This window comes from Manacus candei, unplaced genomic scaffold (assembly GCF_025592945.1).
Source record: "Manacus candei isolate 608988 ecotype Guabito, Panama unplaced genomic scaffold, ASM2559294v1 h1tg000088l, whole genome shotgun sequence".
Classification (NCBI taxonomy): domain Eukaryota; kingdom Metazoa; phylum Chordata; class Aves; order Passeriformes; family Pipridae; genus Manacus; species Manacus candei.
Window position 1 is genome coordinate 7,704,619 of NW_026138136.1, and position 24,847 is coordinate 7,729,465.

The following is a 24,847-nucleotide window of genomic DNA, read 5'->3' on the forward strand; positions in this document are numbered from 1 at the left end:
ACTGTGTGTAGCAGTTCTCATGTGTGTGTTTAATTATTGCTATGGTTGCAATTTCACCCCAAGGCTCTAGCTGCCAGAGGCTCATAGTGAATTATTTCTATGTAATGAAATGAAATTTAAGGGAAAAGGGTGAAGAAAAGGGTTACTTTTTTGATTTCTGCTGTTTTGAACTTAGTTTGTCTTCTAGTGTTTCTGGAAACCCATAAAATAATTTAAAAGGCTTTCTATATATCCCTACACAATTTAATTTGATATATTTTGGAGAGAATATTTAGAGTCGCTATTTTGTCCTAGATTTTATACGAAGCTCATTATTTCAGGTCACAGAGCAAGAAATAGAACTGACTAGAAAAGACAGTTTCAAACATCTTGGCATGTTGTTGAAAGTCTGAATCTGTTTTATGGAAAGAATGGGAAGGAAAAAGGAGCAGGTGTACGCTACTAGAATATGTAGCTAATGACAGCTGTTATAAACAATTATTATTATGACTCCTTAAACATTGCTTTTTACCATCGTGTTTTCATCTCTAGAGGGAATTCTAATTGCCTTTTACCTACACAAAAGTTTATGTTTCTGTGAAGTTTTCAGCAAAATCAATGCAAGCATTTTCCAGCAACAGAAGAATGGGGAATATGTTCTCTTTTGACTATTCTTTCATTTGATCAGTTGCATCAGAGAGAAAGGGAAAAAAGAAAGAGACTAAAAGATGGTCATATCTTTGCTAGGGAGGTGCGAGAGCTGGTTTCGGTCTGAGCAAGTTACAGTTGTTTGAAGGCTTGCATAAATATGAATCACTTGTGATTTATATTTCATCCAAAGACGGCAAGACAGCGGGCTGCCGTATGTTATTCACATGAAGCTGAGGTACCTCTGATTCATGCCCACAAGTAAGACTTCAATTGGTCTCACACAACCTGTTAAAGGTGTCTCTGGAAATAACATCACTGACTGCAGTTGATATTTAATCACACCCCAGTGATGCACTGAATAAAGCAGTGCCTTACAGGTAGGCCAAATGGATGAAGGTGAGTGCTGACTGATCTCTTTACTGCAGTCCCACTTAGCACAGCAGTTGGCAAATGAAGAAATTTGATGGCATATAATTTTATTTTTTTTCTGTAACTGTGAAAGATACATTTCAGAGGCTTAGATGTGAGTTCTTAATAAATGTGAAATCCTTACTTTCTTTTGAGCTCCCATCTACCTCAATACCAGGAAGCTGTAAACGGAAAGCTGCAAGTAGCGGCTCGTGTACACAGAATAGTATGCATACTGACCCTGAATATTCTTAGCCACCTAAATAGCTTTTGTGGAGTTGCTGTAGTCCCTGCTGAGGAGTACAGCAAGCAAAGAGGGTGTACGGTATTGACTGTGAAGGGTTTTAATGTTCTGCCTGCTTTGCTGTAGGTAATAATGCAATGAGACCAAATAATGCAAGCTGATAGCAAGTGGAAAAAAATAATGGGAACTTATTACAGATAAATGTAATTGCACATTTCATGCTTTGCTTCTTGTAATGAGTCCATCAAGTCAAACACTAACATACATTAATTAAACACCTTTTTCCACAGGACTCAGTAACTGGTTAGCAGCCCCTAGAATATTGGTCCCATTATCCAGGTTGGTCTCAGCCCAGTGCGGATCAGCATTTCACAGTTGGGTCAAGCTGTGATTACTGAAATTGATGAACTCGGTGGACTGGCAGCAGAAAGCAGAATGTGCCCAGGGCTACAGGCTGACTGCTGCATTACTGAACCAGGCCTGTAGCAATTAAGTCGTATCATGCTGAGGAACAGAGTCTTCTTTAACTGCATGGTAACTATTCAGGCTTTGAGCATCTATGGCCTTGTCCATCAGGCACTATGCTTTTGTGGTCTTTTGAATTGCTCCTCGGCCCTAAACAAGGATAATAAAACATTACCTTGTCTAGCAGAAAATGACTGTTCAGGTGAGAGGCATGTTTTTATTGAGAAAACATACTCTGGTTTTGATAGTTTTTGTGTAAATTGATGCCAAAAAGAAACTGAAGGTACAGGTAGCAATATTCATTAAACATTTAATGTATAAAATATCCAGCAAAGGCAAATCTCAAGCTATATTAGTAGGAGGTATTTTTTTCTTTTTTTTTTTTTTCTTTTAATGTACTTAATTAATGGTTTTGCATAATGAGATCTTTTACTGTCTATCTGTCCTTACAGTATGTGGACATATCATACCCTGTGTCGTCGTGAGATTTCAGGCACTTTTATAAAGGTTATATGTATTACATTACATAGTTAAAGCTACTTTTGACATTTAATTTAGGAGCATCCTTTGGGGGAGCTAAGTTCTTATGCAGTCACTGGAAAGAGGGAGTTGGCTCTAAAGAGTATCAGACTTGGATTAATAACCTGGAGGCTCAACATGAGCCAGCGATGTGCACTCACAGCTCAGAAAGCCAACCTTATCCTGGGCTCCATCAAAAGCAGCGTGGCCAGCAGGTTGAGGGTAATTCTGCCTCTTTACTCCACTCTCTGAGACCCCACTTGGGATGCTGCATCCAGCTCTAGAGTCCTCAGCAAAGAAAAGACGCTGATCTATTGGAGTGAGTCCAGAGGAGGGCCACCAAGATTATCAGAGGGATGGAGCACCTCTCCTGTGAGGAAAGGCTGAGAGAATTAGGTTTGTTCTGCCTGGAAAAGAGAAGGCTTCAGGGTGACCAAATTATGTCCTTCTGGTACCTGAAGGGAGCTTACAAGAAAGATGAAGAGGGACTTTTTACAAGGGCATATAGTGACAGGACAAGGGGGAATGGCTTCAAACTGGAAGAGAATAAGTTTACACTAGATATTAGGAAGAAATTCTTTACTGTGAGGGTGGTGAGGCACTGGAACCCAGAGAAGTTGTGGATACCCCATCCCTGGAAGTGTTCAAGGACAGGTTGGATGGGACTTTGAGAAACCTGGTCTAGTGGCAGGTGTTCCTGCCCATGGCAGGGGGGTGGGAACTAGATGATCTTTCAGGTCCCTTCCAACCCAGGCCATCCTATGATTCCATGAATCTGAGGTAGCTGATGTGAAATTACCTGTTAAAATGTCACTGTATCCAAATTATATCATACTTGTCTATGACCTCTGTAGAGCCCTCTCCACCCTATTTCGTCTTTTGTTTTTTCTCCTTCTTTTGTTTTCACGTATGAAAATCTCATCTTTATCTTTTGACAGATAATACTTCAGCTTGTTTTCATATAATCTATTTCATACTGGTTTTGTTAATATTGCTGTACTTAAGATATATACTGTCTCCCCAGGGCGTTACTTCCCAAGTAGTATTGTGTAGATAATACTACTGAATTGCAATTATATCCACCAATCAAAATTCATGACTCTGTAGAGTTGCTGCCTTGTAACTACACATTTCATTCTTCATTATGAGACTTTTGGCGATATAACTGGCAGCCTGTAATCAGTTGGAGTGCAGGAATTTTTATGTTTCAGGGCTGTGAGAAATAATCTGTGAAGCCATGGAGCAGGTTGGCTTGTTTTGGTGACTGTGGTAGAATCACAGGATAACAAAAGGTAAAGGAGGTGAACATAGAGCAGTCACATGGTATATATGTAAATTGGTTATTTTTGGAAGTGGTGGTCAAAGTTCAGAAATGTATAACACCAAGAACAATTTCAAGGATTAAAAGAACAAATTACATAATACCAAGGTAGAAATAATTAAACCAGATAGGAACTGGGTCACTCAACAAGGGTTGTGAAGGAGAAAGCTTAGTCTCTGTGTGCCACCAGGCCATTTTAGGGGGTGCCTCCATGGTCTCTCGTGCTCCTTCCCCTCTAGACCATCCTCTGGGTGGTAGAAATATACATAGCTTAGTAGTTACTAAGAGATTTAGTGAAGATGTAACTGCCTTGTTCTACATGCAGTTCATCAAATGATGTCTTTAAATTTCTTCTAAGTCAGGTGGAGTCACATTTTAGGAAAGTATGCTTTTGTCAGAAGCAGATATTTTGGCTCCCAAGGATTAATCTGGTAGTTTCTTTTTACCTTGTATGTTTTGCACATTGTCAGACTTTGTGCTGTTGAGTGTTGTCACTTCGTATTAAACTTTAATGTTGAAAAGCTCCAAATTAAATTATCTTTTTTCATTTAAGAGATAGAAATCTTCAGTTAAACTGAATGGTCCCCTGGCGTTTCTGAGGCTGTAGGTACATGTGCACTCATGAAGTTTTACAAAGAGCCAAGGTAGGCATTTGGACATGGTGAATGCTTTGTTAAGAGTGATTTGTAGCACATAAGAAGATCAGAGAGCTGGGCTGGGACTTTCTTCAGCAGGGCGGACTGGCCTGTGTTGGTACCCAAATAGTTCCTCGTGTAAAAGTAATCTGCAAGGATATTAGCATATCAATATTGCAGCTTTTGAACCAATACTCTGGCTGAATAACTTTCCATAACTAATGCCAACACATTGAATGGTTTTTGATACTCTTTAGAAAAAAAAAAAACCTACTTCTGAAATATGATTTTATCAAATAGTTGGTATATTATTAGATCAGTGAAGTCAGTTACACAATCCAAACATAATAGTATGTAAATTAAACTAAAAGTTAATTGTACTTTTTCCCTGAGCAATGAAACCATGTCCTGATGGATATTGCAGTGTAATTTTCTTTTGGTTGATCATATTATATTTTCTTTCTCCTATTACTTCCTGTAAACAGTATAATTTCATAGTGCTGACAGCCTTTATACTAAATACCACAGTGAAAGGGGGAACTGTATTATTCTCTGTATACTGACAAATTTCTTTGGTTAATGTGCATTCAATAAAGATAAAATAGCAAATGTTATTAAACCAGGGGGAAAGCACAATGAAAGTTATTAATATGCTTTTTGGTGGTGTTATACACATGCCACTTTTTTTTTCTTTCCTTTAAAAATACAATTTTGTTGAAATAAGACAGCAAGGAAAAACTACATCATAAAAGTGCAATAGCAATGAAGATATTTGTTTCAGTGCAGTCTCAAATGATGAAAGATCCCATTTCATTTTTGGGTAGTGGAGAGAGAGTATTAAATGCTGTTCTCTGTTTTCAATTAAACAGCAGCATTAAACACAAAATAAAAGTTTAAGAATTAGTAATTTTTCCTTCCTCAGCCAAATTTCCTCACAGATTTCCAAAGCATTATACTCTGTTTTTTTTTTTTTTTTTTTTTTACTTCCATTTCACAGAACCACAGTATTATTCTTCATCATGAGCTATGTAAGGAATCAGATTTGAAAAACCGCTTACGGGGCCTTTACCTAGAGATCTTTTAGTCCACATTGCCTCACAGGAGTGTTGGTCAGGATGGGAAGCACCCATTCTTGTGTCAGTGGATGGTTTGAGGAGCCTCAAGTGGTTGCCTGAGGTGGTTTCCTTGTGCTGTACGGTTGTGTAATCACTTCAGTGCTGTCACCTTCCTTAGGGCTGGAAGAGTCCAAAGACAGCAGCTCTCTGCACCCAGAGGAGCATCTTGTGTCTGTGCTCCTGGTGCCCATGAAAGTTAATGAGCCAAATGGCACCTCTGTGTGGGCTTTGTTGGGAGAGTGTTGGCCAGGATGTCACCTCCAGGACAGCAATCCTTCCCCTGGTGTCTGGCTCAGGGCTGCCTCTTCCTGTTCTTAGCTCTAGTCCTACCTTTCCCAGCTCTCGCAGCTGTAGCCAGTGACCGTGGGCTGTTTATTGCCCTGACCACAAGACCTGGTGTTGGTGGTTGTGGCTGTTGCTCCACACTTCAGCCCCAGCTCAAGGCAGAGGCTTTTGGTGCCAAGCTGCAGGTCCTGGGATGGCTATGGTGAGCATGTGGCCTGCTGGAGGGAAAGCTGCTGTCATTTAGCTGGCCGAAGCCATGCCACAGTGCTAGGAAGGGCCTGGTTGTGTCCTACTGTAAGGCAGCGTGCCTCTCTCTCTCCAAAGCCCCTGCATTTCAGTGGTGAGCTGAGCAGCTGTCAGAAATTGAGCAAGAAGGACGCCTATATGCATTTTGACCTACTGTATTCGTGTTTGTTCTGTTGCACAGTGTTTGGGAGAGACTTTCTAGGATAAAAACCCCCCAAAACCCTAAGAAGCCTGTACAGCTAAAAAATTGACCCACACTCCATCCTTGGAAGCACCTCAAAAACACTCAGTTGACTTCAAGCCATCATTAGAAATTCTGCTTTTGCTAGGCACTCTAAGTGGGGAAATCTTAAGGCAGGAGAGGACTCTTAAAAATAAGGATGGGTGTCTGGATTGGTTTTATCATTAGCGCTGCCTCACAGCTTACCCACTGAATCACTGCTACAGTAACATAATATATAATAATATGTATTTCCAAGTGTCAAGGTTTCTCCTTTAAAGCTTAACTCAGTTTTAAATCCCTGTGGAAAGTGAAGACCTTTAAAATACTTAATAAATTCTAATCTTAATCATATTCATCATTATTAGAATTTGAAATAGGTTGAAATACTTAAGGTAAGTGAAATGAAAAAACTAATAAAGGGCATGAAACGCACTGGAGAAGTGGAAGAATAATTGCTAAAGATTAAGAAATCTAAAATGGCTAAACATGAAAAAACCTTCATTTCCAATAAGCATTTATTTAAAAGTTTTGAAATATCTTTATAATATAAAAGGAGATTTTAAAAATGAATTGAATGTTAAGTGCAGCAGAGTGGTGAGACATATTTAAATACATTAAAAGTTATACTAGTCCTGTCTTTGGGCTTCAGGCATAATTTAGGCTTTGTCATTTCTTGAGAGAATTGCTTCACCTGCCAGCATAGGGACAATACTACTATTGCTGTTGCTATTAATAATAAATACTATCTTTGTGGTAATAGTAGTTTTCATAGTAAGTAGTGCATAGGAGTAGCAAGGTACTGTGACTGAAGACACCAGCTTGCTCAGTCTTGTACAGGCCGAACAAAAAGATATTTCCCTTCTGAAGGAAATCTGAACATGAAAGGAAGGACCTCTTTGCTTTTAATTAAAAAAATATGCACAGGTAATCAAAATGTTTGGTTTCTATTGTTTCATCCTTATTTTATTTTTTTTTCTGCTAGTGAATGAAAAGGGCTGTTTGAATGATGCACTTCAGAATGTAGTCTGGGGGAGAAAATGGACTTTAATATTTTAAAAACTGACTCTAGTAATTTTGTTTGTATTTTAGGGATTACTTACCTTGACCATGCTGGTTCAGCACTTTTTCCAGAGAGTCTACTTAAAGCTTTTACTGATGACCTCCGAAACAACGTTTATGGTAAGTGCAAAACACTGTTCCCGTTAGTCTTCTCAAATTTCCATCTAAATAGTTTAAAACTCTGCCTCTTGGCAGAGACCTTCTGCAGGTTTTTTAACACTGCAATAGAGTAGTTGGAAGATGGGTGATTTTACAAAGGAGGCATAGGCCCTCTGTGTAATTTCATTCTTTGGTGACCAAGGATGTGTTGGTGTTGGTGAAGAAGAGAAATCAAAGGCAAATCTGTTACCTCAGAGTTAGGGCACCATGCTTGGAATAAAGAAATACAGTGTAGCTATAAGCATTCTTTGTTCTGTCTTTATGTTTTTTCCACTCAAAATGCAAAACCAGTTTCTTATGTAAGGACCAAAATCTAGAACCACCGTCCTTCTCAGTGAGAGTAATCACAGGGAGCTTATAAGTATAAGGACTCAGTATAAATATTTTATTTAGAAGAAAGCCTAACTCAGAAGATCTCAAGTGAATTTAGGCAGGGAATAGGTGCTATACCTCTCTTGGACTATTGGACTTTGGTGCATACTCAGAAAAAGGATGTGTACTGCCAAAGCAATCTTGCCCATAAGAATTTGAGTAAAAATATCTACAAAATTATGCTATATCTGGGTGGAGATTTAGCTATTACAGCTGTGAATGAGGTCACTTCAGCACCACCTGTAAGCACTTCATCCCCAAATCCTCTACCTAAACCTTTTGTTTCTTTCTAACATTATTATCTAGCCAAGATAAGTGAGAGTGATTTTATACAAAGGCAGCAGCATCCATCGTTTAGGAAATATTGTTACTGTGTGAGACACTTTACATTGAAGTGAGTCATGCTCAAACAGAAAAAAATATACTGTACAGTGTTATGCTGTGAGTAGTCCCACTGAAGTAATCAAAATTTCTTATTGTGTTTTACTATCTGTCATCATGTGTCCTTTTTGCTAGCTTTGTGTCTTTCTTATGCTCCCTGATACACAGAACAAAGGAATTCCTCACTTGGGAACTAGGTATCACTGCTTTACAAGAAAACTGTTTGCTCTAGCACTGGCACACTTGTGCTTACTAACTGGGCAAGCCACGTCAGAGTTTTGGGTAGTCTAATTTTCAATGTACCATTGTATGTGCCATTTTCCCTTATTTTTTTTTCCTGAATGCTGGCAAGGCCAGGATCCAAAGCATGGAATTAAGTTCCACTGCAAAATAATGTTATTCTTGATAGGCATAGAAGTTTTTTTTCTCTTATAACAAAATATGTTGATTACATTTAAGATCTCCTATTGAAGTGCATGTCAGTGATATTAAAATTAATGTTTTCTCACAACAGACATTGTAAAGTGAAATGTATGCTCTGATCTTAGTTATTTCAAGCAACATTGGGCTCAACCCTTATAATAAGTACCATCTGTGGCAGAAAAAAAATATAATTTGTGAATCAATTGAGTGCTTGTGAGTAGAAATAGTAGTGCTGCGAGTTTGGAACAGATTTGCATAGTACCTATAATGCTATAGGAGAACAAATTGTATCTTTTTCAATAGTGCTTTCATCTAAAATGATGATGAGAGCTTTAGTATGGTCAATTCTCTTTTTTTTTAAATTACATCTCATACTCTGAGGACAGCAACTGTTGTATAAAAAGAGTTAATTTAACAAACACAGATGTGACTGAAAGGGGAGTTTGACTTGCAGCTTTTTTTATTTTCTTGGTGGTAATCCACAGGCCAAAAGAATGTAGTTTAACTGTTGCATGTGTCAGTGAGGGAAAATAATATAAGTAAGAGATATTCTCACTTCTAAATTGAGAATATTTGAATTGGAAATTACAGAAATGCAATATCAGACATGAAAAGTGCAAGTATTAGTTTTTTGGTTTGAGCTTGAAATTTATTCATTTCAACACATTTACTCAATGGCTTTCAGCAGGGTGATTTTTAAATTTTAAAAATAGAGTAACTTATGTTTGAGCCTACTGCAAAAACTGTATTTGTATAGCAGTTTTTTTCTTACACCCTTTCCAAACTCTTTTGGCTTAATCTTTGGGTACTTACTAATACGAAAGTGTTCTGTGCCTGGGTGGATAGTGCTGTAATCTTTTTTGCTCAAGAATTTTTTTCTCAAATTTTTTGTCAATTCATGCCCTCCTTATGTGCTGTCTTATTTGTTAATACATGCTTGTGCTGAGCTGGTCTAAGGTGGCTACTAATTTTGCAATAAAATTTATATTTTAATGAATTATGTGAATTTCAAACACTAAAACCACCAGGGTTAATCCAGGTGTTCCATCATTAATGTCTGTTGTTTCTAGATGCTGTCTCTTGCTTCTTAACTACTGCACAAATACATTTATGAATGTACATTCTGTCTGTAGTTTTTCCTAGTATGTTTGTGCATATGCAGTTGCATTTCCTTGTTAGAATAACTGCCTAAAAAAAGTTCCAACTGAAGTTTCCAGATCTGTCATAATTGCTTTAGCTTGTTATATGTCCCTTCTCTTGACTAACTAAGGAGCTTCAGGGCATTGCTATGAAGTATACATTGAATCTTTCTTTGTCACCTCTTGGGCTGGCTTGGTGTAATATTTTCATTAAAGAGAAATTTAATAGCAAAATTGTGATTAATGATTAACTTCTGTATCTCTGTTGTCTCCTAGGCAACCCTCATAGTCAGAATATCAGCAGCAAGCTGACATATGACACAATCGAGCATGTCCGATACAGGTAGAATAATCTTTCTTTCAGATCTTGTATAATACCCTTCATAGTTTTCATTTTTATTAGACCTGTGTGATGTGATGCCATTTTCTGAGGGTCGTCTGTCATGCCTAAAGAAAACACCTCACTTTTAAAACACAAGGTATTTGGACAATCAAGTGTTGGACCATATCAGTTCTTTTTCTCCCAGATGCCCCAATTCTCAAAGTCCTGTAGTTAGCTCAGTGCTGTAATACAAATCCACAGTTTTAATTAAGATATAGAAGTTGGAATCTAAAAAGTGATTATTAGTAAGATGGTATGGTAAGATAGTAAGGTGGGACTAGGTACCAGGAAATGGTTAAAATTCAAATAAAATTAAATAAGGCATAATGGCTTGTCAGAATTTATAAAAGGCTTATGGAAATGTGTACATTGTTTTACAGCAGGTACTTACTTTTGTTGGAGTAATAGAATACCTTTGAAAGTAATTTTAGTAAAACTGTTAAGAGCAAAAACAAAAAGAAAAGGTAAAATTGAATTTGGGGCTTCTGGGTACAGGTAAGAAAATGAACTGATTCTCTAAATAAGGTATTCTCCTTAAAGTTCAGGATGGAGTGTGCTGAAGTACACTTCCTGCCATTAGTTTACACCATGACAAAATATACAACTTAGGTACTTGTTTATTTATTTTAGAGGTTTTTTTCCGGTAATTCTTGCTATTTTATAAAATATGTCTTCATGGAAGAATATGTATGCTTTAAGTTTGTTTGCCTGCTTTTAATGGCACTCTTAGTGTAAGGAAATAAGCGTCACGGATTCATCTTTTTTATCATCTTCCTTGAAAGCAAATATTTCTCCAAAGCAAAATAGCATTGTTGTGTTCATAGTTGTAATGAAGAAAATCTGTTTTACACCTTTTTGCTCCTTTTTCTCTGACTGCATTTTTATGAGGGTGTAAAAAACCCAAGATTTCTAGCTGCTTGCTGCTGCTGGCTATAACCTGTTCACTCCTCCACACCCACCAACTTTCTGGAGAAGGCATTTATTTTTACTTTTTCTACAACCGTCTCTTAATGCTGTGCAGGATGACAACCTATAGCCAAATGGAAATGGAAGAGACTACCTACAAGGAATAGCTGTTTTCAAAAGCAGCCACTTATAGCTGGATAGAGCAATACCTACAGCCCTTCAGAGTCTTTTGAGCAGACCTGTGTGCTCATATGCAGTGTTAGCATTCTGATTTCCATTTACTCTCAGTGTTATTGCAACGTTGCTGTTTCATCGTTCTGCTTATGAAGGCACAGTAGGAAGTGTAACTGTTTCTAGAATAATTGCTATTGTACTCTCTGTTCTTTGTCGTTAGTGAGTAAGGAAGTAGACTTTCACCTTGTAAGAAACCTAGATTACTTTAATAGAGCTTACATCCTCAGGTTGTATTATTTTAGATCCCGCTTTATGACTTTTTTAAGAGCAGGATGGGAGTTGACAAGAACATACTAGTGGTTTTGGTGGGTGGTTTTTTTGTTTGTTTTGATTTTTTTTTAAATTCCCTCTGCATCTAAATGAACATTTTCAGTATCGTACCTAATAGAATTTGTCATCTGTCCCTATAAAAATTCAGCCATTATTCCCCAATAAAAATTTAAAAAGCATAGTCATCAAAAAGGCGTAGTCATAAAAATTGAGGAAGAAAATGCCCTAAAACCACTGTCAGTAAATCAGCTATCTAAAAGGCAGTAAAAGTATATTAAAAATCTATACTTCTATGCCATTGCAGCTAATCAAAATATGAAATGTTACAATACAGGGAGACAGGCAGCTCTGTCCTGCGTCACAGTGCATAGACTGTATTTCCTCTGTGAAAAAATAATTCAGCAGGTAATTTCAGAAATCTTAAAATTAGTTGCTTGCGTGTAATTCTGATTTTGGCACATGGCTGCAGTCAGAAGTATAGCTCTTTTTTCAGTGTTTGACCCCAAGAAAATATGATTTTATTTTGGGGGGGTTTTCTTTTAGTTTTTTGTTTTGATTTTTCAATGGGATGGCACAACCAACTATTTAAAAATAAACACAAAGCTTAATTTCAGGTTTATATTTGTCAACATTGCTGATAGCAGCATCAGAATAGACTTTCCTAATCTGGCAGTGTACACTGTTTCATGGTACAAAGCTGAATGATTTGGTTTTACCTTCATATCTGCTTGACAGAGAGAAACCACTCTTAGAATGTGGATTTGCAAGAAAATAAAGTAAATAATTAAATAATTGAGTCAGTGGATGTTTTCTAAGATTTACAAAATTATAATAAGATGGCTTACCTCTTGACCAACTCAAGTGCAATAAGAGTAGAAATAGCTGTTTTATTCTTAAAAACATTGCTTCTCTTTTCTTGAAGTGGAACTGCTGAGTGATTTTTAACATTGTGCATATCTCCACATTAACCATGAGTGATGCTGAGAAGAGGAAGCAAGAACTGTAATAAACCTTACCAAAATGTATTAAATGTATGCATCACAAGATTATAGATCCTTTTTATGACTTTGCTTATGGATGTATGGAAGTGCCATTGCTCCACTTAAATACAGCTAAAGAACAGGAGTACAATATCTCCTTATGATGTTGCAGTTAATGCAACTAGGAAATTCATTACATTGAGTATTAAATAACCCTTTTCCCATATGGAAGCATTTAAAAATACTATCTTTCTGAATATTTTAAAACACTGTCCTTGTGGATCTTACCCTTGCAATATCAAATAGTGCAACAGTGTCTTCTGACTAGAGCCAGACTGAAGTTTTAGTGTTGTTTGAAGTTTCTAGTGTGTTTAAAATATACAACACGATACTTTTTCATTTAAACACAGTGTTGTTGTAATAGACTTTTGATGTTCATCCTTGAACTTTCAGGTACTGTGGTATGTTAAACTGAATCGTACTTCAGGAATTCAAATATATATTTCAAAAGGCCAGAAATTTCAGCTGTGATTTCAGTACCAAGCATCTCCTAGATTGCAGCAATATGTGTATTACAGAATTTTGTTGCTGAAGCTAAAAGGATTGGACATTGAGCTAAATGGGATCAAGTTTAAATATAGAACCAAAACATGCATTTTTATAAAGGCTCCTCTCAAAATATGCCATCTAAGTGAACTATAAGAGGAGAATAATCTCTGTGGCCTGTCATACAAACAAAAAAAGGTGCAGCAGGCATGCATAAAATGACTGTAAATGTCTTAGTATTTTAAAAATATATTTTTTCTGTGGTAAAACATACAGGTGATACTAAATTATGCTAAGGAAGCAGTCCCATAAATGCTGTTTATAATTTCATTTGCATTTACTTGTAGAGAACATTTCATGATAGCAAGGTAAAGCTTTACATTCCTTCTATACGCATCATACCTTGCTTATGAAATGTTTTCATTCCAAGTCTTGTTTGTTAAGTTATCACATATTTTGAAATGCTGCTACGTGCAAGATAAGAATTTTTTTATTGATTCCCAGATTTAAGCAGTTCTGTGTCTGAAAACAGTAGCGTTGGAACTGATACATACATGAAAATGAGTTGACCTTTCCTAAACAGTTAGAAGTAGTAGATACAGTATCTGCTTAGTATTGATTTGCCCTTTGCAAAGGTCACTGACAGGAGACCATACCGATGAGTGACATCTGAGCACTGCATCCTGTCCTCCTTAATGGCACCTATCAACTTGAAAACCTTGTTTTAAAACTAGGATGGTTCAGCCCTTTTGCATGCTTGTTTTATAATGCCATTTGCAAATCCTGCTTTTCCTCCTTCTCCTGATCCCACTGCTCGGTGGGCAAGTCTGAAATACCACAGTCGGTGAAGTCCAACAAAAGGACTGAGGTGACTCTGTACGTGGCAAATGGGAGAAGCATTGGAAGACAATTATAGATAATGGATAGGTTTTTTGGAAGAGTTTACGCAAGAGGGTGATCTTTTTCTCATGATTCATAAAAACAATCCCAGTGTGCCACAGTGAGGTGGCTGATATCCCCACTCTGTGCTCTGTGAACGTACTGAATGACGACAGAGCAGTGGCTTTGGTGCAGATACTTCTTGTTTTCTCCTTGGCCACACCTAGCCTTTTATGCAAAGGACTCTATTTTATGAACAGCTGTTTCCAAGAGTCAATCATTACTTTTGCTGGCTTTACTCTTAGCAATCCTATGCAAGGTATTAAAAAGCTTCTGGTCACAGTAATAGGTACTGTTATTTTTGAATGAGAGACTGGATTAAGAACAAATAAAATCTGTCTGTCTTACTTTGGAACTTTACTCCTGGACTTTCATCTCTGTTTTAATAAATTCATTAATCATTAACTTGATAAGCTGAAGCTTTAGAAATGAGTTTGCTAATACCTTCTGTTACTCTTCTGGTAGTCAGCTTTATACCTTCATGGTTTATATAAAGAGATTGCAGTAAATAAAATCGGTACATTGATGGTCATGCTCTCTGGCTAATCTTTGTTGCAAAGAGAGTCAAATTTGGAATGCTTCATTTATTGAAGGAAATAAATATTTCAGTAAAGTAAATTGAAGTCCAGAGGTCAAGATGGCTAGTTTATGAACACAAAGGATGAAATGCTTCTAGGCAATTCTGAGTTTAATTTGTATGGGTGGTTAGAATGTTTTGTAAAGAGGTCTGAAAAAGACTGGATACAACCTTTACTTTTTTTTTCTTTCTGATTCAGAAAAAAAACCTCAGGAATCTGCTTTTTTAATATGGCTGCAACAAAGGAGCTATGGAGACTAAGTTTAAAACTGATCTTTCTGTGCCATTGCTCTCTCGATAACAGAGTAGGGAGAGTGGTACAGGCTTACTTGGATTCAGGCCACCATTTTAAATCACATTTTTAAAACGCACACAGCCTTCCTACCTCCTCAGCTGCTTTTTTAGCAGGCACCAGTGGCCTCTGAGTCCATGGGGAAGTCTGTGAAAGGGCACATGAGCTGATAAATGAGATAGTCCAATTGGAACAAAATACTGATTAATAAAAATACTGATTGATAAAAATAGTGAGATTTCCCCAATGCAAATTGCTTTTTCCCCTCCTTCTCTTCATCTCTTTGTCTTCTTCAGGGATTATATGGAAGCATTTTTCCTCTCTCTAGGCTGTACAACATTTATAGAAGAAAGGTAGTGTTCTTCCCTCTTCTGGATTTGCAGTAACTTCCTAAGAAGCAGTTCAGTGAGACACCAATCTGTGACTTTTCTGGTAACACCTGTTGCCCTGGCTGTTCAGTGAGCAGTAACATAGTCCTGACTGGCTCTTGGGAACATTAGCATCTCCTTTGCCAACTCCAGGGGAGCCTGACAACTTCATTACTGGCCTAGATGGTTATTTGTATTTTAAGTAAGGCTTTTGGCAGACCAGATACCAGTACAAATAAAATTTCTGCCGTCCCCTGTGTGCACCTGCTGTGCTTGACAACTCTGTTCTGACTTCAGCACACTTCTGTTTCTCAGCACAAGTTATGTAGCATTGGAGAGGTGCTCCATCTGATTGAAGTCAAGAAATGTTGAATGCCATCTACAATTATGTATGTTGTCCAAAGTTCTGCTGATATTTTTCCTCATGCCTAATTTTTTTTGAAGACTGTGGACACTTTCTGTTTTGCTCCATCTGAAACTGACTCAATGATCCTCTACCAAGAAATGCACAGGTGATGAAAGTTTACCCTGTGCTGCTTGTGTCTTATATTTAAAATCATAGCCTTGGAAAATAGTCTTTCTGTGAAGTTAGCAAACCCAGTATTGAGCTCCATTTTGAATCTTGCTGATTTCACTTGTAAAGCAATATGAGTACTTCATCTGTTGTTATAATTAAGCTGTAGAAGACACATTAAAGCATTCCAAAGGGCTTCTTTGGTGGCATTTGTGTCTCAATGAATCTGAAATTCCTGGTGTCATTTCTGCTGCAAGGCAAAGCTTTTTGCACTCATCCTTTATTTGCCATCTGAGCCCCACCTTGCTGCAGTTTTTACCAGCAGGCTTGAATCCTTAAATGGTCATCATTTGTACTATGACTTTTTTTCTCCTCATCCAAAATTCTGACCGCCAGTTCTGACTCTGATTACTGTTCTGTTCCCTCAGCACTTTGGTACTGGTTTTGTTGCCCACTGTTGATGATCCTGAATGATCATGATTTTTAGTGCTGATATCTACTGAAGTAGTTTTATTATAAACTTGACCTAAGTGAATAGCTGTTAGTGTTACTTATATAACACTATATTAGGGGGATAGTTAGTTCATGATGTATTATTTGAATTTTGAGTATATATGTTTTTAACTGCTGGTGAACTTCTAACTTCCTGAATATAGCGATGTATTCAGGATCTTCTGGGTTTTTTCTCCAGAAGCAGATATGATCTGCAAGTAATGGTAACTTGGGGCAGTTGACTCTGTGTTTAAGTGATTTCATCACTTTTTTTTCCCTCTCAGTTGTGATGTAGCCTTAGAATTATCTTTTATCCCTGTTACATCAAGTGTAAATGTGGCTGCCTTCTCATCTCTGATAATGCCATTTCCTCTGTGCATTGTTCCAGGCTATCTGTAGCTCATCCAGTCTTCTTACAGACAGAGCAAATATATTTGCTTTGTCAAGTGATAATGCATGTTGTCAGCTCTCTTTCTCTAATGAGCAGGTTATTTACAGCGGCAATACTAGATGCTGGAGTCCTAAAACTTTTTTTTTCTCTGTCCTCTGCAACCTGCTATCTTGCTTGAATTCTCAGTTAATATCCCATGTCTTTTAGTAGTTGTTTTCTTTTTTCCTCCATCCCCCTCCACCCCACCCCCACCCCCCGGCACTGAGACAGCACTTAGCCGCAGGCAACTGTGTCCATTATATATATAACAGCCTGTTAGTGAGGTCATTGCTGCCCTAATGAAAACTTTTCTATGGCAAAAAAAGCAGTCAGCTGCAGGGCTTTCGGACTGCTCAGATATCGTGTTAAACACCAGAGGGAGCAGAGCTGGTGGGAGCATTGCAGCAGCAGAGTTAAGCAGAAGAAACTGAGAAGGGGAAGTGCAGAAGGATGGTAGGTGACTGATGGCAGGTGGCAGATGACAGGTGATGATGTGGTGTAAACCAGCCACCTTAACTCCAGCGGGGATGAAACAAGTGTGTGTGGGCCCAGTAAGGGTGTTAGGGGGCCTGGTTTCAGGACAGCTAGGTCAGAAATGTATCCCAGCTGGTATGGTTCAAGAGTATGAGAATTCTTGAGAAGCTAGTATCCTTCTGTTCCTACACCAAAATTTTATGTTGCCTATAGGCTTTTGTGGTCTTTTCTACCATTAACCCCTTCTGATGCATTTATGTAGAGGAGTCCTTTTCCATTCTCCTGTTTTCATAGGTTGAACAAGATAAACTCCTCTAGATTCTACTTCCAAGGTGCATTCTTCATCCACCGCCCCAATCTGTCTCTGGGTTTGGTCTGGATTACCCTAATCTTTCTGAAATGTGTAACCAAAATAGAATGGGGTTGTTGAAGTAAGTCCTGCAGTATGGCACTTGAGTGTATGGTAACTGAGACAGCATAAAAGATTCTTGAAATGGTGATGTGACCTCATCAAATATTCTGGGTGCTATGAGAAAACAAAAATATTATAAAGCTAAGGGAATGGCACAAGCATTTCAAATGAATAGAGATAATCTGTAGGCACAATGGATTTCTAGTAAGAAAGAAAGCACATATTTCTGAAGATTCTGCTAGAATGTAATAAATTTATTGGAACATGATCTTTCTTGTTTGTTTTTGTTATGAAATTTCATGCTATGCTGAAAGTGATAATGTGGTCCATAAACTGGTTGATACTTATATGAATGGAGCAAAAATTAAAGGAGATTCTGAGATTTTGTAGAGAGGGTTATTGTTTAGGGAGATCACATTGACTTATAGGAGAGAAAATGATTTTATTAACTTTATCACTTTAAACATCTAGTTCTTTGAAGATAAATACACTAACTTTCCTTTGTAGTTTGAAATTATAGCAAATAATTACCTAAAACTCAGATGGACCTTTGTAATATATGCTGGCAATATGTGTGAGTTCCTTCTATCTTTCATTATTCTTTCATTTCTCTGCTTATTTCATTGATTCAAGTTTCTTACCTGTTTTAAACTTTATTTCTAATTTGAACATTGTAAGCAAAGATGATGTCCTTGAAATTAAAGGGTGCCTTTAAGAAGCAGCACAAGTCATGGTAAGATACAGGAATGTGAAGGTTAATGAGGCAAGACTGAATAGAACTGTCTCCTTTATATTAAGGTTAATAACAACTAGTGAATCCAGGTTTAATTTGCTAGATTTTATTACTATATTTGGTATGTATCAAGGCAGAAGAAAATTGCATCACTAATATTACTGAGTGCCAGCTCAATAATGTGTTGCTAATAATTTAGAATTTATTGTAAGCTTTTGGATGGTGAGACTGTTTAGAGGAGTAAGATGTATATGCTTTGGATTTTATGGAGAATCCCTAGGCTTGTAATGAATCTAGTGATCACAACCATGGTGCTCATAAGAGCTCTTCAACACTCAGCCATCCTCTTACCACTTCTAGTTTGTCTGTCTTTACTCTTTTAAAGGTGTTTAGTATTTCAGTAAATTTTTTTTTGCAAATACCTTTCATGTGATAGAGGAGGTTTTAGAGATGTGAATCACTTCTTTGGAAACTCTGTTAATGTTCACAGATATTTCTGACTTGTGATAAACTGTGTATGAAAACGGTGTTGTCTTGCAGGACTTAAAAAAAAAAAAACCAAACCAAACCAACCAAACAAACAAAAACAAAACTACAAAAAGATGAAAGATGATGAACAATACTAAAACTGACCTCTGGAATATAATGCTGAAGCTTTTGAGCTAACAAGGGAAGCAGTGCACTAGAGGTGTGAGGCACAATCCTAGTTAATTTTGCCCTGCTAAGAAAAATTTCACTGACCTATTCGTTCAAAAATCCTGGTGCCAAAATCCTGTGTGGTGTCCAATTCAGTCTTCTTTTAGGAGCCTGACTCTGGTGAGCTGACTGTGAAACTTCCAGTTCAATGACTGTCCATGCTAACTTGCAATAGGAGAAAGCAATCTGCCTGCCAGTAAGAGCTGTCTCAAGATGCTTACACTCTTGCTGTAAATTCATAAAAGCTGAAGGTTGTTTTATTTCACACAGATCTGTCTTTCTGTGGAAGGTTAAAATGAGAGTCCAAAATGGTCTGTTAGAAAATAGCTGCCCTGCTCATCTCTCAGGGCTGGAAAGCCTTTAGTCCCACACTGAGACACTCCAAACCCTTAAGTCTCCTTGTACCAGCTTATTTGGAAAGTACCTGTCTGGCCTTCCAAGGACTGAACAGCCTGCCATATATGTAGAACTTTAATTGTGCCAAAATGCTTAATGTGAACTCCATAAATATCATATACAGTATAATGGACGTTTTCAGTAACATACTTGGGAAATGTTTCCTTCCCTGCAAAAACTATTTATGGATGATTTTGACCACTTGATTGTTATTTGCATTCATTTTTAGCACTTCGGGTGTTGCCATGCTTTGAAACTGGCCTGAGAAACTGTACAGACTTCTGAAGTGTTGTGGCTGAGACATTGTACAAAGGCAGTGACTGAGCCTGGATTAAAACAGACCTTCTAACCCTTCTTGGTTATATTCCTCCTGTGTAAATAGTGTGCTACAATCACGTAATTTCTGCATTATTGTCCATGACTCCAGCACAAACCACCTGTGTTTGATTGGGATGAGTTAAATGTGCTGCTGTAGTAGATTGAAAGGAGTTTGCAAATCTGTCAGGAATAGGTTACCTCAGCTAGGGAAGAAACCTAAACAACCATGGTATAGTTTGGTTAATCAAACTTGCCTGAGCCAAAATAGGTAGTAGCAGTGCCTCTCCTCCCTCCTACAGGGCTGACATAGTTGCTTAGAGGAAAGAGAGAGGCCTCTGACATTGCAGTAACACTTGTCAGCTGTCTTGAGTGGGTGTCACAGTAAATAGGATGCTGTTGCTTGCATTCAAGTCTCCTTCTCTCTCTTTTGTGTGGGAGAAAGTTTTACCAGCCTTACATGTGCCAGCCTTACAGGGCATGGTCTGGGCCATATGCATTGTCTGAAGGAGGTGTACAAGGGTAACTTTCTGTCAGTCAGTGGAAAACCCTTGTGTGGGATGTAGCCCAGTCATTAGTATAACATGCTGCTTCATTTGTGAGAGAAAAATAGAATAAAATAAATTAATTTACTTTATAGACATAGGCACAAGCAAGATAGTTTTTCAATGCCTTGAGCTATACCTGTGAAAATCTAAAATCACGGATACATCATGTAGCTCACAGTTGCAGTTCAGATACAAAAGGCTTCAACTGAAAAAGCCATAGAACATTCACAAACCACTGCGAGTTTATCTGACTGTGTTTGCCTATTTAAACATCCAAATGGGATGGGATCACTATAGCAAATAGTACTGGTGTTTAGCGTTTGTAATGAACTTCAGAATGAGTTTGATGAAGTATGCTCTTAGTATAAATTAGACTTAAGCTGCACTGCCAAAATGTGGTATTATAGGTGGCATTCTTAACAGTGAAGTGCAAATGAAATTCTGCCTGGTTTTAATTAAATAAGCACACACACCACTGAATTCTGGAAATTTAATTCTCCTAATCTGAAGTCTCGGGCCCTGAACAGCTATTGTAATTTGAAAGATCATGCTGATATATTTCAAGGCTGTTTGTACTTATCGAAATACTCATGCTGTTTTATTTTGTAAATTTGGGACCCTTTTGATTTCTGTGGTTATTTTTTTAAAATTGTGTGAAAAAGAGCTAAGGTAACCTTTTTCCTTGTTGTGGCCCATGAACATCAGAGCTGTAAGCACACAAGTATCAATTGCTAAAGCACCTGGATTCTGGTGTTTCTGCTGAGTAGCTGGTGGTTTTGGTTGTCCCTTGTGGACAGTACAGTGAAGTCTGTTGCTGTGCATGAAGTAGTCTTGCCTGGCAATTCAGAGCTGTCACAGGCCTTCTGAAGTGGAAAGGGTGTGACCACAAATTCTTGCTGGGAAGGTTCCCTACCGTTTTTAAAGTGCATGGCCTTGATAAGATGTTGGCTGATGTTCCTTCCTATAGACAGGTCATAAGGCTGGAAGGAGAGAGTCTTCTACAAGACATAATGAATTTGCACATACCAGTGCTAATTACTTGATTCTCACTGTAGTGAGAAGGTCTGCACAGCTAATTGAATAGGGGGCAAAAATAGGAAAAATAAACATCAACATTCATGTAATACTGTGCTTTGAGTTACAAGTCTTTTAGAGAAATTAATATGTACTTAATTCATTTCCTCTGTGTCTACTTTCATTATCATATGATTGAAGTTACTACAAACTAAAACAAAGATAGATATAAAGTCTTTAAGGGATGAGAAATACAATTTTATTTGACAAGGGTACATGATATGAAGTAAGGTCTAGTTAATTAGCTACTATGTAAAAAAGAGTTGCTGTTTCTTGAGCTTGGAATAGTCAAATTAAAATGTTTTAATGAAAGGTTTTTTGCATACAAATACCTGCATTCAAACTATTTCAGAGGCATATATAAGAGGTAGCAATCTTTTTGAAAATGTTTATACGTGGTTTATGTGTTTTGGAGCCATCTCAATTTTATTTTCACAGCCTAAAGTATTTTTGCACCTCTATTATAAGTAATTTAAAAACAGTGGCATATAATATTTTCTATGACACCTGCTTGACTTTCATTTTCAAGTCTAATTGAGGTTTACTTGCAATGAATTTGAGCTATCAAATCACTTAAGCCATTACTGTAGCAGAAGCACTTTGCCTTTAGGGTGTACTCGTATTTCTGCATTAGTGGGTTTGTGCTTTGTATCTGTATGGTGAAATTCCCTGTATCAAGAGAAATGGAAATTAAATTCTCTCTTTTTGTTCCCTCTTTCTACCTGGGAGAATTTTGCTGATGTGGCTATGTTAATTTCTTAGCATATACCTGACCAATACAGTAACTATGGTAGTAGACTTAGGTAAATATGAAATTAAGCATTTGGGAAAACAATATTCAACATAACTTTTTAAGAATTCAGAGTTATAGCATGCAATTAACAGCTTAATGGACCTTTACCTCTTCTAGCAGCTCATTTTAAATGAGACAGATTGCTTGGCAATGTTTAATAAAAAGTTTGATTACATACAGTATGTAAAATGAAGACTTTAAAATTAAGCATGTTCAGAAGTAATTTCTCTGAAGCACACGTGGGTTGCTACAAAAGGAGAGTGTGTGTGAACTTGATGACTTAGAATATAATTACTGAGGTGTGTAGCATATTGTAAGTCATTTAAAATTTGTGAATGGGAGTTCTGTGGGAAGGTTTAATCACAGCAAAATATAAATGTTGCTAAGCTTGTTTTTACTACCACAGTGAAAGAATCACCCTGGTGATTTATTCTGCGTAACCTACAGATCAGTACCATTTTCTAGAAGGGAAAAGAAAAAACAGCAAAACATTATTTGGTGAACATAGGTCAGCAGACTTACCTGGTGGGGCATTCTGTGTTTGCAGATGGCTTTTAAGGGAGCCATGGGATGAGTTGTGACATAAATAATGCTCTACCAGCTTTGGTCACGTGCTGTTACTATTTCCCATGGTCTCCTTCCAGGCCTTTTCCAGAGGTACATTCATGGTACTGTAGCCAGCAGACTGGAGCTGCTGACAGTTGTTTTAAGTCCATATGCTGGATATGGTGCTGAAGCAATGTAGACACACACATACACTCAGTGTCAGCTGTGGCAAAGACGGGTAGTTTTGTGCAGGCAGCAGGGCAGGCAAAGGGAGGTGGTCAAACCACTGCTTCCAGACTCAGAGCAGCTCATAATAATGCCTATAGCATATGGCATGCAAAAGGTCCCTGCTAGGCTGGGGTCCTGTCTCTGAAAGTGGGTCTGTAAGATGGCAAGTACTCCCCTGGAACATGGCCTGTCAGTACTCTGAGTGGATGCTCAAACTGCTTGAAACTTGCAGACTTGTGGATATGGGACTGGAGAGTCCAGAATCCTGGGTATGACTTTGCAGAGAACAGCTTTCAGAAGGCTTTACATCTGGACATACTGTTCTAAACTGGTCTTAAACATTATTCCCACTCTTAATGGTGTTGGAGAAGTTGTGGTAGATGGCTTTTGGCTCCAAAGTTCTTGGGTCTAGCACAAGGAAGTGTGATGCTACTGATACAATGTAAAGAAGAAAATAAGAATCTTAAATTCTTCCTAGAAAATCGTGAGGAGATGGTTATTGTGTTATGCAACGTATTAAGGTCTATTAGACCTATTAGAAAATGAATGCATCTTCCTCCAGTGCATTGATAGTCATACTGCCACTAAACTTTCTGAACTTAGAGTGTTTAAGTTTGTTGAACACGATCTGTTATATGATAATGGTGTTATATTTTCTTATTTATGTAGATAATTTTAGATGGAGCCTCTCACCATTGTACTAGGTCCTTTGCAGAAAAATTAAAAACATAAATTACATAAGCTACCTGCGGTGGATACAGTAAGCTAGGGCTGTTGATAAAAATGACCAACAAATCATATAGCTGAGTTCTCTGAAATAAAACTAAGAACAGAGAAATGGATGCAAGTCAGGAAAGGAGAACTACTAGTCAGATGCAAAATTAAACAATGGGTCTGTGTACTTTCTTCTGGGTCCCAACAGCAGTTTGTACCCTTCCAAAATGATTAATAGACTGGAAATAGGGTTCTAGCAAATTTAATCATATATTTTCTACATTTCTTGAATAAATGATTCTTTCTTTTTCCTCAGGCTCTCTTCTTTAGATATGTTCTTACAGGTTTATCTGCTGATTTCATAACAATGCAAAGGGGTTATTATGTTTTTGTTCTGCTACTGTGGACAAGTGGTATGGCTACAGGAAAAAACTTTGTAAGGCAGAGCAGCATTGCATGCAGAACCCTATTTTTGTGCTCTTTTATACCTGTGTAGTGCCTGTGATGTGCCTAGGAGGCTGGTAATGTGAAGAGAAAAAATACCAACAACAAATTCAAACCTGTGGGTGGTAGGCTACTGAGAAAGAAAACTCTTTGGTCTTTACATATGCAATTTTATTTCTGTGGAGCAGACTGAGATGAGACGCCCCAAAATAATTTTGAAACCCCAGAGGGTTCTTATACTGCTATGTGGCTGCCATGATTTTATTTTTATTGGTTATACTTTTCTCCATTCCACTAGCACACCTTTTAAGTTTTGCAAGAAATTCTGGTTAAGAAGTTTCTCAGCCATTTTCTCATCCTCTTGCTGCTGAGCTCCACGTTTTAGGACTTTGGACATTCTTTTCTATCCTCTAACTTCATGACACAGGATAAGACTGATCGCATACTATTATTACCCAGGGAAGAATTACACTTTAAGGAGAAAAGACATACTCCCATTCATCACTGTTTTCTGTGATCTTATTTTTTTTCTTGCTTGTTTTCTATTCTAGATGTTATTTTCTCATTTCATAGACTTCATGGGTTTTACCTAACTCCTCAGCCCCTCTTCACCAATTTCACTGTCAGATGCTTTACTTCATGACATATTTTCCAGTTAAAAACATCTATATGAAATTGTCTTCTGAAGAGCTGCTGGAAAGCAGCAGCCTCTAGCTTCTTGCACAGTGCCTGCCTTGAAAAAATTTGACAAGGCTACTGTAGACATGAGAATTTTGTAATGGCAGCAAACATTAAAAAAATACTCTGCGTTCAATAAACTGCTAACCAAGTAATAACAACAAACTCAAACCTCAAAACAGAATTTAAGATTCCAGATTTTTGTGCCTCCATGGGACTCCAGGGTTCTGCACCTGGGCCTG

At 37.6% G+C, this 24,847-nt stretch overlaps 1 protein-coding gene across 4 annotated transcripts in view; it reads left to right on the forward strand.

Annotated features, from left to right (window-relative positions):
• MOCOS (molybdenum cofactor sulfurase) overlaps positions 1 to 24,847 on the forward strand; it is a 211,389-nt gene that overhangs the window by 18,356 nt on the left and 168,186 nt on the right. For 3 of the 4 annotated variants that reach the window (XM_051812637.1, XM_051812639.1, XM_051812640.1), the window contains exons 2-3: positions 7,181 to 7,270; positions 9,901 to 9,967. In XM_051812637.1, the coding sequence (XP_051668597.1) occupies positions 7,181 to 7,270; positions 9,901 to 9,967 (157 nt within the window). Of the gene's footprint in view, positions 1 to 7,180; positions 7,271 to 9,900; positions 9,968 to 24,847 lie in introns of those variants that run through there. The other variant, XM_051812641.1, reaches the window with a different exon arrangement.